The 14,902-nt window shown below is 33.4% G+C and overlaps 1 protein-coding gene across 5 annotated transcripts in view; it reads left to right on the forward strand.

Moving 5' to 3' along the window:
• LOC145684424 (uncharacterized) overlaps positions 1-13,252 on the forward strand; it is a 41,975-nt gene extending 28,723 nt beyond the window's left edge. For all 5 annotated transcript variants that reach the window (XM_081756787.1, XM_081756783.1, XM_081756782.1 and 2 more), the window contains one exon: positions 10,256-13,252. In XM_081756787.1, coding sequence (XP_081612913.1) covers positions 10,278-11,342 — 1,065 coding nt within the window. In that variant the 5' untranslated portion in view covers positions 10,256-10,277 and the 3' untranslated portion in view covers positions 11,343-13,252. The remainder of the gene's footprint in view (positions 1-10,255) is intronic.
• Positions 13,253-14,902: the final 1,650 nt, after the last annotated feature.

The raw sequence follows: 14,902 nt of genomic DNA on the forward strand, positions 1-14,902 counted from the left end.
CTTTCTTTTACCGTATCCTTTGGTCTCCAGTTGGTTGTGAAATTTCTCTGTCCTCCTCTTCCTTCCTTCTCTCACTACTATTCCACATAATCCTCTCCTCCATATCTTCTATCAAATTTGTTTTCATTGATCGCTCCTTTTATGCGAGAAGTTCCTTGATGCACACTTCTCCTGGAACAATTCTCAGACCAACTTATCTCCCTGTCTGCTTATTTTCATTTGCTCTCTTCCTCTTCTATTTCCAGTTCCAGTTCTATACCCTTCTCTTGATCTTCTATTTCCTTCTCAAATTTCGTAAGTTGCCTCCGAATACTCTTCCATTTCCCGAAGCAATTATCGACATACCTGCTGAAAAATATAAGTTTGTCCCCTCATTTCCTTATGACTTACTTCTCCCACTGGTTCATCATTATCTCCGCAAATACTAGACTCATTCTCGATCCTATGCTCAGGCCCTTCGATCCTTGCTAACTTCTCTCCTTTATCCCAGAAACTGTTCCTCCATGGTCTTCAAGGCTTTGAGCTTTTCTGCACCCCAACCATGTGTTTTCTTTCCTACATGGTCTTCAAAGATTCTTTGAACTTTTCTGCACCCGAACCATGTATTTTCTTTCCTCCCATTTCCTCGAATGTCACTGCTTTCAATATATACTCCCTGTTCAAGCTCGGAAACATTGCCTTCACATCAACGCTAAAAAACGGCGTTTTACCCTTCATACCCGAAAAAAACCTGAACTTTTATATAATCCTATATATAAATACAAAAAACTTTTATGTATAATTTCATTTGTATATACTCTTTAAAGATGTATGTCTAAGTTAAATTTTAGTAAGTCCATCCTAGGGTGTAATGACTCTACCCCAATAAGCACATACGTTTGTTGGTTTCAAATTCTAAGGTTCTCAAAATTAGATTAAAATTTCAATTCCTGCTTCATTTTGTTAGGATTTTTAATTTGAAACTCGTAATTTGGAAGTGGGCTTTCGTACACTTGATTTTCCTTGGTACTAATAAAATAATAATAAAAAAAAAACTACACGGTGGAATATGAAATGGTTTACTTATCTTAGGTAATGGCATTATGATAAAAGTTTTAGTCTTTATTTGTTCTAAGAGATAAAATGTTGCAAACATTCTTAAAACCATCTGGTTTACAATTAAATTTCCCAAACATAACTTTTAATATGAGGTTGCTATCATACCACTTATTATTATGTGCAATACGGACAATGTTAGTAATGTATGGACAATATATTCTTACATAAATTAGAAATTATTCTACACTGTTTTCCTCATCAAATACATGTTTAAGTCTACCGCACACATTAGAGTTTGTTATGTCTTCATCTTTAACGCACTTATAACAAAATTAATGACTAACTAATAAGTTAGACTTGATTCACCATCATCATCTATATCCTGTTTAGCTTCCATATCAAAAGCAATATCACAGCTTTCTTTTCCGTTTTTTTTTTCTTTCTTCTATTTTCACATATACTTTGAGCGTCGTGGTGGCTCAGTGATAGAGCGTTCACCTCTAGTGCATGGTTCCTTGGTTCGATCCCAGCTCGCCCAAGGGAGCTTTGTAGTGTACAAATACCGTGTCGTGCTTTTTCTCTGGGTTCTATTTCACCCAATTTCTTCATTCCATCATTTCATTATTTCTCATCATCACTGTCCCCTTTAGCCTACACGTCATAAGCGTGGGACGTAAAGCGGAAAGACTTCACACATCGAACTATATTTACGGAGTAAGGATTAGATGAACCAATGAGAAACAGGTACTCATATCCATGTATTCATATTCTAGAAAAGAATTACTAATATTCACTAGGCACCAACAGTGTACAATTTACCAGAATTTGAATGAAGTAAATAAAATTTATATATAAGGGAATCAAATTTTAAGTTCAACAGTCAAATTTAGTGAAGAAACTACATTTAAAACACGTTGTCCAGAAAGGAAATTACCAAAATTAATTAAGTAAATTTCAAGTGAGACAACCAAAATTTACGTCAGAGAAATACCGAATGTCAATAAATCAAAGGTTACTTAGAATGTTACAAAATAATATCATGTCAATATTAGAGTGCTCTTTTATCAAATTGAAGGTGACGCAACTCCAAAATTCCGTACAGGGTCTTTCAAAATATAAATAGTTCATCCAAAGCTTGAATGCAGAGATATAATTTAATCACGTACCATAAGAAAACAGATTCTCTAAAAGTTTAGTAGAGTACTCATATCAAATTTTAGGTTGATGTTTCTGTGAGTGAAAGAGCAATTTATCATATGTAGAATTTATCTTTAAGTCACATATATCGTGGTTTCAAAATGGAAAACAATGATAATGAAATTAAATTTTTCAGCTTAATGTCCAACATTTATGCCCTTTAGGTTAAAGGAAACGATTGTAGAAACAAGTGAATAAAGATGGAAAAATTGGTGGAGTAAGACAGTCGAAGAGAACGGGAGTATCCAGAGACAATCCAGAGCACGATATTGACCATCATAAACTTCCTTGGTCGATGATCATTCCAGGGATCTCTCCCACCAGAGCCAGCGTGCACCATCTTAGTTTCAAGTAATTACTAGTCCACACCCAATAACATTGAATGTTATAGGATCACATTTCTTATCAGTTAGAAGTCCTGTTAAAATTAAAAATATCCTGCTCTAATATCATGATCATATGGACGTATGATAAAAAAAATTCTCAGATATCTCTGATCATTGGTGATTCATGCAGTTCATAAGCAAAAAGATTTAGTAGACAATGAAAAGGTTTTAAGTCAGAAAATATTTTTTTCTGACGATCCAAAACGTACTTCAAAGTATGTGAATATGGGCTCTTAAAACCGATAAGAATTATGACGTATGGATTAAAGTACTGTGCTAGTCTTAATCTTTGATTTTGTTTCTAGTTAAATATAGATTTCATTTTAGTGGTAGAAGTATACGAAACATAAGAAAATACAGAAATAAATTTATTTCTAAAGAATTTTGTGTAAAGAATTGAATCATGATGTAATCACTGTTATCAAGAATTTCTATGAATTTGTCATATGCACTGATGCAGCTTTACTTACATAATTAAAACTTATTACGGAAAGGTGGCTCAGACATACATCCTAAATTCCGAAATTTGTTCTGGAACTTCTGGAACTCTGACAGGGAATGGTTTTTTCACTGCTTGTGGCCTTACGTTGCGTCCACGTGCTTTTACATTATCAACTTCAGCAAAAATCCTCATATAAAGTCACAGGTAATTTTGATGTAGAGTCCAGTGGTGCTCAGAAATGAAACGATGCAAGATCTATTTTCATTGCTATCAAGACCCGGGTCCGATTCCCGGCAGGAGCTCATGTGGTTCGGATTCCACGTTAGTCAGTAGGTCCCGTCTGCTGAAAAGGAACGTCAAACTCAAAATCGACTCAAGTCGTTGGTATCATGAACATAACTTAAATTCTATACTCTTCGTTTACCAGACTTCGATTTGAACAATATTCAAGTTTTAACAGCGTCGAAACGGAAGGTGTTTGGCATAATCTTTACAGTAATACTAAAGGATTAGTAGTAATCAGTACATTAGGTGTCTCCAAGACAATCATTCGTTGCCACTCAACACTATATCTGGTCTGGAGTTAAACAGTAATCAAAAGCTTGGAATTGAGTTATTCATTATAATCAGAATCTACCTGATATGTCATAGCGATTTGCTTCCGCTAGGGGTTCCCACTTCAGAAGACAATCTACTTAAATTCACACGCGAAATTAATCTATATTAAAACCTTCTTAGTTTGATTCAAAATATTTAAAATTTTCCAATGTACTAGTTACGCGGGGTTTGGTCGTTAAAAATGTAATTCTGCTAGACTGCAGTGAAGATGGTGTGGTTGTAGCAGGTTCGATATGAAGGCGTTCACCACCTCAGTTTAATAATACGCAAATTTCCATTAGAAAGCACAGCCTAATTTATGTATTAACGAAGAATTTGTTTACTACTGTAATGAATTTTGATATTTGCGCTTCTTGAGTAACGATGTCCTATAAAATATATTTCAATTCCGTTAGTGTTTTTAATTTGCAAAACATTGAAAACGAACCATAATTGTTCAAGCTAAAGAAAGAGACCTATTTTGTTCCAGAGAACATCGGAAATCATATCCGTATGAACTACTCATTTTGTTTAACATCTGTCATAAATGCAAAACCAGAACCTCAAAAAAAAAAAAAAAAAAAACGCTTTTCATACTTTAATATTACTGTTTAACCATTAGTATTTGATGAAGAAACTTGTGGATTGAAGAATGTTAAAAAGCTCTCTTAGAATCCAATTACCATAATAAGTTCAATGCTCTCCCATCAGGAGTCAAACTTCAACCACATGTGCCAAACACACACACACGCTACGTACTAGACAAGGAGATAGCCAGTATCAACTCTAATGTTTAAACATTTTTTTTTTTACTTAGCTTCTTATTTATTGAATATTTCAGTATGTGGGTACTGTAAGTCCAGGATGAGTTGACTCTAACGTTCCATTCAGCATCGAGGCTATATAAAACGGTGGGCATCTGATTATCGTGTAACCCGAACTTCTTGATATAAGTTTATGTGATGCAATTGTTTTATTTATACAATTAACAGTTAGCTTCTTTCTGCCTAAATGTTTAATCTTTCCGTCGCACTATGACAGAAGGGAATTCTATTCTCACTGCAACTAATGTATTTTGAATATCAAGTTCTATAGTAGTTTCACGTAATATTTAGCCTCGATGCTCAGAGAATGCTAATTTGGGAAACACCAAACAAAATGTAAACCATTGCTCACTCTTCACGAAAATTAAGTACTACAATTTCATGATTATTCACAGTTCCAATATACTGTATATTTCAGATTCGATGCCTTACAGGTTGGTTTTGGACGAAAATTGAAACTAGTGGGTAATCTTTGAAATGAAGTACAGTCCTTTTGATATACTCCAGAGATCCTATTATATACAGGGTTTGAAAAACCCGGTATTTTTAAAAAAAAAAAACTGATCTGGGCTGATATGGGTTTCTTCTAGTATTTTCGGGCTTAATTGTTTTTTTCTGGTTTAATTCAGTTTTTTCGAAATATTTCTGTGTCTTTGGGGTAAAAGAGTTAAAATGTGATTTACATTTCAAGATTGTCATTGTCGTGACTTGCAACAATTTTCTGTTCATTACTCTTTTGAAAAAATGTCCATTTTAAAATTTTACATTGGATCGCCCAGAAAATTTATACAGCAAATTTGAAATTTATCTTGGTCCCTAAAAATTTCAACTTAATAGTCCGAAAAGTAATTAAAAAATTGCCGAATTTTAAAATTTTACGTTTGATCGCCGCCAATATATATATATATATATATATATATATATATATATATATATATATATATATATATATATATAATTTAGAGTATCTCTTTTTTTCTACTATGAAAAATTTTTGTCAAAAACACCAAAATTGCGGCTTGTAGCGCGGATATACGCTATTTTTTTTAAAAAAGGTCTCCATTTAGAAGTTTTACGTTGGTATGCCGCCAAAATCTGTACAGGAAATTTAGTGCGTCTTGTGCTTGTACCCTGAAAATTTAAACTTAATAGACCGAAAGTTGTACCCTGCAATGTGTGTGAGGTAGAGGCAGACAAACAAACGAACAAATGTAAATCGAGTCATTCCAAGAGGCTTAGAAACCTTTGTCAAATATGAATATCAAATATATTAATTAAAAAAAAAATGATGTAATTCCTGTATTAGGAAGTAAACGTTTCAAAATGTCTTGTATGGCAAATATGTTCCAGGTTAAAATAGATGACTTAATTTTTGAAGTTCACTTCCGATACTTTGCGCATTCAATTACGGGAATTTCCCTAGCATTAGTAAGACGGTTCTTTCCCAAAAATAAAATTTAAAACAGTTAACAGAGATAATTCATATTTTATAAAGTAAATGTTTCAAAATGTCTTTAATGAAATTATATATCTTCCAGCTTAAAATAAATAATTTTATTGTTGAAGTATTCAATTCCGATACTTCGTGCATTAAATTACGGGAATTTCCCTAGCACTAGCAAGACGGTTCTTTCCCAAAAATAAAATTTAAAACATTTAACAAAGAGATAATTCATATTTTATAAAGTAAATGTTTCAAAATGTCTTAAATGAAATTATATATCTTCCAGAGTAAAATAAACAGTTTTATTGTTAAAGTATTCACTTCCGATGCTTTGTGCGTTCAATTTCGGTAATTTCCCGAACGCTTTTTTCACGACGGGTTTTCCCCAAAAATGCAACTTTCTTTATTGTACGTCGACATTTCCACTATTACGGAAGTTTAAATTCAGCACTTGAAATAGTAGTGTTACATAGTCTTCACAACTCCAAGCCTTAAGTTTCTTAAATTTGACATGAATTTTTAAGCTATTGTTTGTGTTCTTTCCATAAAATGCTTATCTGAGAAGTAGCAACTAATTACTGAAGTAAACTACTGTTGTTGGAAAACCAAATTTTATTGAACATTACTTGAGTTACCAAAAAATGTATAGAATACTACTACCATTAATGTATTTACAAATGTATTTATATATTTGCTGGTGAGACAGGCACCTATGGCCTTAAATTCGTCAAATTTATGAGGGCTAACGTCCCCCAGCGTCGCCGAGTAGGTGAGCACACTATCCACGGAAAGTATTTTCTAAAATATAAAATCGCATATTTTACTTCAAGTAGGCTATAGACACAAATCATACATTAATTTGTTCTATAATTATCTCAAGCTAAGGCAAGCTTTTATATTCATTCAGTGTATTCAGAACTTTATATAGGTCTAACGTTAAATGTTGTTGTATACTTTAACGTTTAACGTTGTTGTACACTTTAACATAAAACCATCTAATTCGTGCAAAGAAAGTTCAAAATCTGATAAAAATTACTTTCAATGGGATCACCTTAATTGTACCCATAGTATACTAACAAAAAGCTCAAAAACCAAGTGGGTTTTGTCAGGTGGGTCCAACCCGAGAAAACCCGGCTGGTTTTTTTCGAGCTTAGCCCGCTTTAGCAAACTCTGTTTATATATATATATATATACAGATGGTGATCAGAAAAATGGAAACACCTGAACGAAATTGCAACTTACCAAATTAATATGGTGTCGGGCCACCTTTCGCCTTTAGGACAGCCTTGATGAGACGTGGGATGGAGGCATAGAGGTCGTGAATGGTAGCAAGTGGAATGTTACACCATTCCTCGTGCAGGGCATTGGCCAGTTCTGAGAGAGAGGATGGAGGTGGAAATCGTCGCCGGAGTCGTGTTTTAGAGACGGACCACAGATGTTCAATTATGTTGAGATCTGGGGATTGGGCGGGCCAGGGGAGATGTTTAACTTCATCCCGATGTTTCTCAAACCACGCTGGAACAACGCCAGCTGTGTGAATGGGTGCATTATCATCCTGGAAGATGGCGTCATTGTCCGGGAACAACATCCGGATCATAGGATTCAAGTGGTCTCCTAAAATTGCGACCTAATCGTTGGCAATAAATCGTCCGCTAAGTGTGACCATAGGACCCAATGAAAATGATGATATTGCGGCCCACAGGATCACCGAGCCGCCGCCATGTTTCACAGTTGGGCGGAGACACTGCAGATCATAAGCTTCTTTGGGCGTTCTCCACACATAAACACAGCCCGTGGTTGAGAATAGGGTGAAGGATGACTCATCCGACCATATCACACGTTTCCAGTCCTCAACGGCCCAAGTTGCATGGTCGCGGCACCATTTGCGGCGTGCGAAAGCGTTATGGCCCCTGATGAGCGGTTTGGCCCTTGCAACACGACCCCGTAAGTTCATGTCATGTAATTCGCGGCGGACTGTGATTGTCGAAACAGGGTGGGGGAGGTGCTGATTGAGTTCCTCCGTCACTTGCTCCGCAGTGGCACGACGGTTCTGCGTGACAATGCGCTTTAATACCCGGCGTGACCTGTCACTCATGATTTTCTTCCGCCCATTGTTCCGCTTCCCCGATGTGGTTTTCCCGTGTGTTGTGTAGGCCGTCATCACCTTCGACACTGTCCCACGCGACACATCTAACACAGTAGCCACTGCCGTCACACTCACTCCACATAACCGCGCACCAACAATTTGCCCTCTTTGAAAGTCTGAGAGGTCTTCCATTTTACACTACCACCGTCTGCTGCAGCCACTGGACACTGCTGTTCCACTGCGCCTAACGTAGTATGGAGACCGACCTAACACACCACCACCAGCGGTCCGGCGCTGCGGGCGCCACGACACCACTGCCAACCCATACATCTGACGTGTTGCCAACTACAGGTGTCTCCATCTTTCTGATCACCATCTGTATATATATATATATATATATATATATATATATATATATATATATATTACATCATTGGAGCTTTAAATATAGCAGCAAAGTCTGAATATAGCAATTTTAATATATTGTCTTATGTATTTGATACATGAAGTGATACACTGCCTGTAATCCAATACCAGTTATTATTATTATTAATATAGCCAAGTATTTTTGGCATATTTTTGTTGCGTTTCATGAACCACATTACATTTTTTAAATAGATTCTCATTTATTTACTTGATATGTGTTTTGTGTATTAACTCCATGTAAGTTACCAGCACAATCGTCTGTAATTTTGTTTCCTCAAAAATTGCTTTTGCGCACTTTGATTTCTCTAGGGAGTTGTTCAGGAGACAGGCGTAAACTTGTGTTTTGAATTACGCACTTCCAATGACAAATGAGATGTAAGTTTGAAAACGTTGATACGGAACTAATTCCTTATATAAACATTTGATAAACATCAAATTTGCATGGTACTTAGTTTCATACTTAATGTTATATGGTCCTACTTACTACTAAAATTTACTCTAGGAAATAGAAATTCATTTTCATGTACATTAATTTAGGAAAATAAAGTATATAAAGCGAAAGTTTTAAAAATATTTTAACTTATCACAAGGCTTTTGCTAAGTAATTTTAAGCCAAAGTTCCTAATCTGGAAACCGAAATTTCCCCACCTGGGATCAGTATTCGAAAATTTATGGTTTATCCTTCGGAAAAGTTGTTAGCATTTGCAGACGGCAAAAATTACAAGTTTAACGTATTTGTTACTGTATTTCAATGATAACATCATGCTATTGCATTTTTTTTTTTTTACCGTAAGTTAGTAAGCAAATATTATTTATTCATTCAACATAAACAGCACGTTTTAGAAATATACATTAAGAAAATCATATAAGCCTGGGAGTTTTCCTTTAGAAGAAAAAGTAATGTTATTTTGGAATGATTAACAGATTAATAACTCATAAAAATTAACATTATTACGCAAGAATTTTAGCATTTCAGATTTTCATTTCAAACTAAATTTAACGACTTACTATTATAACCACAATGTTAGAATGGAAACTAGGAACAAGTAAATGTCCTTGATAAAAAATTTGTAATTGACCTTTTTTGGAGTTCTCACAACTAAATGCGCCTCAACTGTCAATGGTAATCCAAGAAGAGCTCCCAAGGAAACTTAAAGCTCAATGTAGGGAATTAAAAAAAATATTTTTAAAACTATATATTCCATTAAATGTTGCAAATATAAATTAAAAATATTCCAAATTTACATTGTTCTACACTGGTTGATTCTTTAGTTATGTTTATAAGATGAAAAACTTGAATTAAAAATGAAAATTTCAGTACAATTTATTTAGAAGATTATGATCCCCCTTTGGCTGATGCTAATATTAAATTTCAGAAGAATTACTTTTAGTGATCTTACAAAACATGCGTATCTATACAAACGTTTCTTCCTTATTATAAACTTCCTTCTAGTCGAACGGCACGCTAGAAACATCAATGAATGTAATTACTATAAGTAATATTTACTATACATAATCCCTTATATTCATTAACATATTTGCAATATATACAGTTGCTGTATGTGTCTGTTGGAGAAACCATAATTGACCATATATTTGTATAAAATTGAAAATTAATGTCGAAATATTTCATGTTGATACAACAAATGGTTTTAGAGTAAGTTAAAAGATATGTTTCTTATATTTTATCGATATCTATATCTATCTACCTATATATATATATATATATATATATATATATATATATATATATATATATATATATATATATATACAATGTGTATGTATAATATTTCTATTTCCTCTCCTCTATAGCCGAGGTACCAGAAGAAGCAGAATGGTTCATAATTCCAAATTCCAAATTTGTACGTCAGTAACCACAGGTAAAAGAGTATATTCGTGTGCGGAATGTGCCATGTCTTTTCACAAAAAGGAAATACTTAAATCTCACATTTTAACTCATTCAGATGAGAAACCTCATACTTGTCAAGAATGTGGAAAATGCTTTTCGATAGTCAATTATTTAACCCAGCACTTGAAAATACATACAGTTGAAAAACCTTATTCTTGTACAGAATGTGGTCTTTCGTTTCGTAAGACCGGTTATTTAAAATTACACATGAGAATACATACAGGTGAGAGGCCATATATGTGTGAATATTGCAACAAATCCTTTAATCAAAAAGGCCATTTTAATCAACATAAGCTAATTCACAGTGGTCAAAAACATTTATCCTGTGGTCATTGCTCAAAAACTTTTAGTGATAAGAGTGGGTTAAAAAGCCACATTTTTTCTCATATAGATGAAAAACCATTTTCTTGTGAGAAATGTCATAAGAATTTTTGTAGAATGTCTTACGTACGAATGCACATGTTAACTCATTCATATGAAAAACAGTATTCGTGCGAGGAATGTGGTAAACACTTTCGTTTTAAGCAAAATGTAAAGAAACATATTCTAACGCATAGATATGAAAAGCCTTTCTCTTGCAATACATGCAATAAAAGTTTCCGTGCGAAAGATGGCTTACAGAAGCACATGTTAGTTCATTCAAATGAAAGGCCGTACGAATGTAACATCTGTAACAAAAATTTTAAAGAGAAAGCATCTTTAAAAGGACATAGGCTTACGCATAATCAAGGTAAACCTATTACTTGCGAACATTGTGGTAGGTCATTTCGTAATAAGATTACAATAAAAAGTCACATGATAATTCATACAGGTGAAAAACCATATTACTGTACCAAATGTTCCAGATCATTTCGATGGCAAAGAAGTTTAAAAGAACACATCCTAATGCATAATGACGAAAAGCCATACGCATGTAATAAGTGTTTTCGTCGCTTTCGTCGAAAAAATAGGATGAAAGAACACATGTTAAAACAACATTGGAATTTGTAAATACGCTACATAATTACAAATTTTCCAAGTTCAGAATTTTATGCTTCTGAGATGAAATACAATACCCTCCCATCGAGAGGTTACGGAAACTAATATATTATGAGTAAAGTATTTCATTTTTCACCACCATTAATAAAAAGTAGATCGTACAATTCAAAAATGGATTTTGTTAATAATATATCGCAATTGTCAGGAAATTTATATTATCAAAATTTATAATTTAAAACATACAGGTAAGACATACATACATATATACATGTAAACATGTAAACATACATACATGTAAAACATACATTTAAAACATATCAAGAAGTACTTAATTTTGCTCTTTATTATTTACAGCAATCATAAGCTTAGTAAACGCAATAGATTCCACGCAAACTACTTTCCTTAAAGAGAAATAAATATTTTGAAACATTGCTTGCTAACCCGTAGATATGCTATCAGTATTGTTGTAAGCGCGCTCAATTATACTTGACGAAATGGTGGAAGGTACTTAATAACATTCACATTTTTATTTATTTACTTATATTTGTTTTGTAGGAAGAAAATCGGTCACCCATAGGGCCACAAAATAATATTACTTAGCCCAAGCAAGTACTTAACGTACTTCGTTTGTAATTTTTAAAAGAAACTCCAATAGTTTTATTAATACTAATAGCAATAGTAACAATTAAGTTAATATTATATTTAATCTGGTACCACATTAATGTATTGTTCTCTACTTAAGCCAAAGATATTTCCAATAGAAATAAAATGAAATCTTTAAATTTTACGTTCCGCGGTTATGTCGGCTAAGCTAAAGAAGACGGAACGATAGAAATAACTAACATCAATCTCTTTTAAATTATATTCACGCAACTTATACCTCACTAATCGAGAATCCAAGTAATAGATATTGAAGATATATATTTTCAAATTCCGTTCCCTTTAACCAAACATATTTTAATTAGTTGTTGTTAACACTCTGTTAACCGCCTTCTGTTCGTAGCATTTGATTACTTCTTTGGCTGCCTGATACTTCCAGAGTTTCAAACGTTGCCACCACTCATAATTCCTATCTTTATGCTGTCTATGTTCAAAACTTGTTTTGGAATTTTCGTGTGAAGTGTACTCTTTCTGCACATTTTTACTTTAATTCAGTAGCTGGTGGGAATTTATTGTAACATTTTAGTGGCAAATATACATGTGACCAATTGTCGTGCCCCAGTGATATAAATGAAATGATATAACAAATGCAACGATTAACAACCGAGTTAGTATAAATTACCAGACTTTGTACTTCGTATACAAATTTTCTATTAGGTAGCGTTTTATTAATACATGTTTTGTTATAAATCCTAACCTAGTAACACAGTTTGAAATTAAGATGCAAGTTTGTTATTCGTATTTGTCAGGTATAGGTAATATTTGGAGAATATTTACAGGCAACAATTGCAATATTTTTGAACGCACATGTAAAGATTTTATTGATATAAATTGACTAAGTTGAAGCGCACACTACTCAAGTTACACTTTGCTTATAAGTTATATTATTTAAATTGTGGAAATATTACTGAAATAAAGAAGTTCAGAGTGTTGAAAAACATATAATTAAGTAGGTATCTGTAAAAAAAAAATATATATTAATAGGATTTAATGACTTGAGATAGAAAGGCAAACAAAGAAAAAGAAGCCCGTAACGATTTTAAAACAATTTTAGTCTTAAGGGCGTGTCTAACATTTTGGTAGTGATAGAACTTCTGTACATAAAAGTATGACTTCTTTGAAAGTTTTATATTAGAACTATGTAGTCTACACTGTTAAAAATTCATCCAGATCTGTGTTATTGTTAATATTGTATGTTGACTGATAGTTTTTCTTGTCAGGATAACTTCAGAACGCGGTAATTAAAAATTAATTTTCTTCCATTTGAGAGTTGTTTAAAACAAGCCCTTTATTAGGCAACAGCGGCTGCAGGTTCATTGTGTAGCTGACTTCTTTGATTCTTTCTCCTGTTAGTCAAAACTCCTGGGCTTTGGAATGTAGCCAAAGGCAAAGAATACATCTAAATGCAGATTGACTCCTGATAAGCACAAAGCTTGCTTCTAAGCTGCATTAATTGTAAAGAACTTATCCCTATTGTGTAAATATCTCCGCGAAGAGAGCCATATGTATTTTTTGAGGCAAATTGCAGGTAAAAACATAGAGAAGTTTCACAAAATCTGTGTGTATACTATTTGCTATAAAGAGGGTACTGCCAATTGATGTATTTATTTTATACAAATACGTACTTTGGAACTGATGAGATTTAGTCGAGAAAATAAGTTGAAATTCATGATGGCGCAGTCAATGGCGGATCCAAAGTGAATGCGCTCCCTGAGAGAAAAATGTAACTTTGTGGTATTTCAACGAGATTTCAAAATATATTAACCTATTAACAAAAGCAAATATATTAACCTAATAATATATTCTGTAAATATATTAACCCAATAATCCGCTTGCACATTATTGCTAGTACAAATTAGGTAATAGTAAAAATAGTTAAAATCAATTTTATTGAGGTGTATTTGATGTTGCTGGTGTTTTTCTTTCTGAATGTCCTTTTAAATATTCGTTTCATCTTTGTGCTTTTAACAGAGTTGCTCATACGTTATGAGTAACCAGAAAATGAGACCTAGCGATGTGCTCCGAAATTAATATACATTTTGCACTTTTCTTGTCAGAATAGAATATTTCAGAGGTAGTGCTGCCCACGAGTAAAGAAATTTTCCGACTCGTCTCAAAATACATTTTCAAAGTCGACATGAGACGACAAACATGACATGTCTCCATTTCGAGAGAAGATAAGAAATTACTCGAGTTTCGTAGAACACTTTAGTTCTTCAAATATTGGAGGACTCATACTTAAGTATTATGTGATTTTTGTGATAAAAGCTATTAATTAAAAAAAATACTTGTATTAACATAATCAAGAGTACATATCGCATTTAAAGAACCCAAGTTATTACACAACACACTCTAATAATAAATATGCTTTAAATGTTATATCACCCTCTTCCTGGCTCTCGCGTAACCCGGTAGAGTTCTGAGAACATCTACTTAAAATGAAGAACAAAATCAAGGCACAAATTTTGTACATAAATTTACAACACAAAGCTAAAATAATCGAAACGAGCCGAAAAAATCCTTTCCGAGAATCGAGATGAGATAAGAAAGAGTTCTTCGAGAATCGAGACAAGACTAGGAAATCTTATTTCTCGTCACAAGAGCAACTCTCTTGAACCAGTATTTTTTTTTTATATCAAATTTCTAAATTATTTCCAGCGCTTTTACTGCATTTCATTTAGAATAATTGAACTTCAAATATAATGGTTTTTATTTGTAATATTAATTGTCAATATGTTTTTCCTCGATAAAGTTGCAAAGTGTAGTGTTCGAACTACAAATAAAGCATGAAGCTTAATTACAAACACTCTGTAAGCGAAACATCAAAAGGAGATGAACTCAATACTAACTTAAACTTCCTGGTGGTATAAGTCATGAAGGCTGTAATTGGACACTTGGAGAACGGTGAACTG

This window comes from Thermobia domestica, chromosome 4 (genome assembly GCF_964235325.1).
Source record: "Thermobia domestica chromosome 4, izTheDome1.hap1.1, whole genome shotgun sequence".
NCBI lineage: Eukaryota > Metazoa > Arthropoda > Insecta > Zygentoma > Lepismatidae > Thermobia > Thermobia domestica.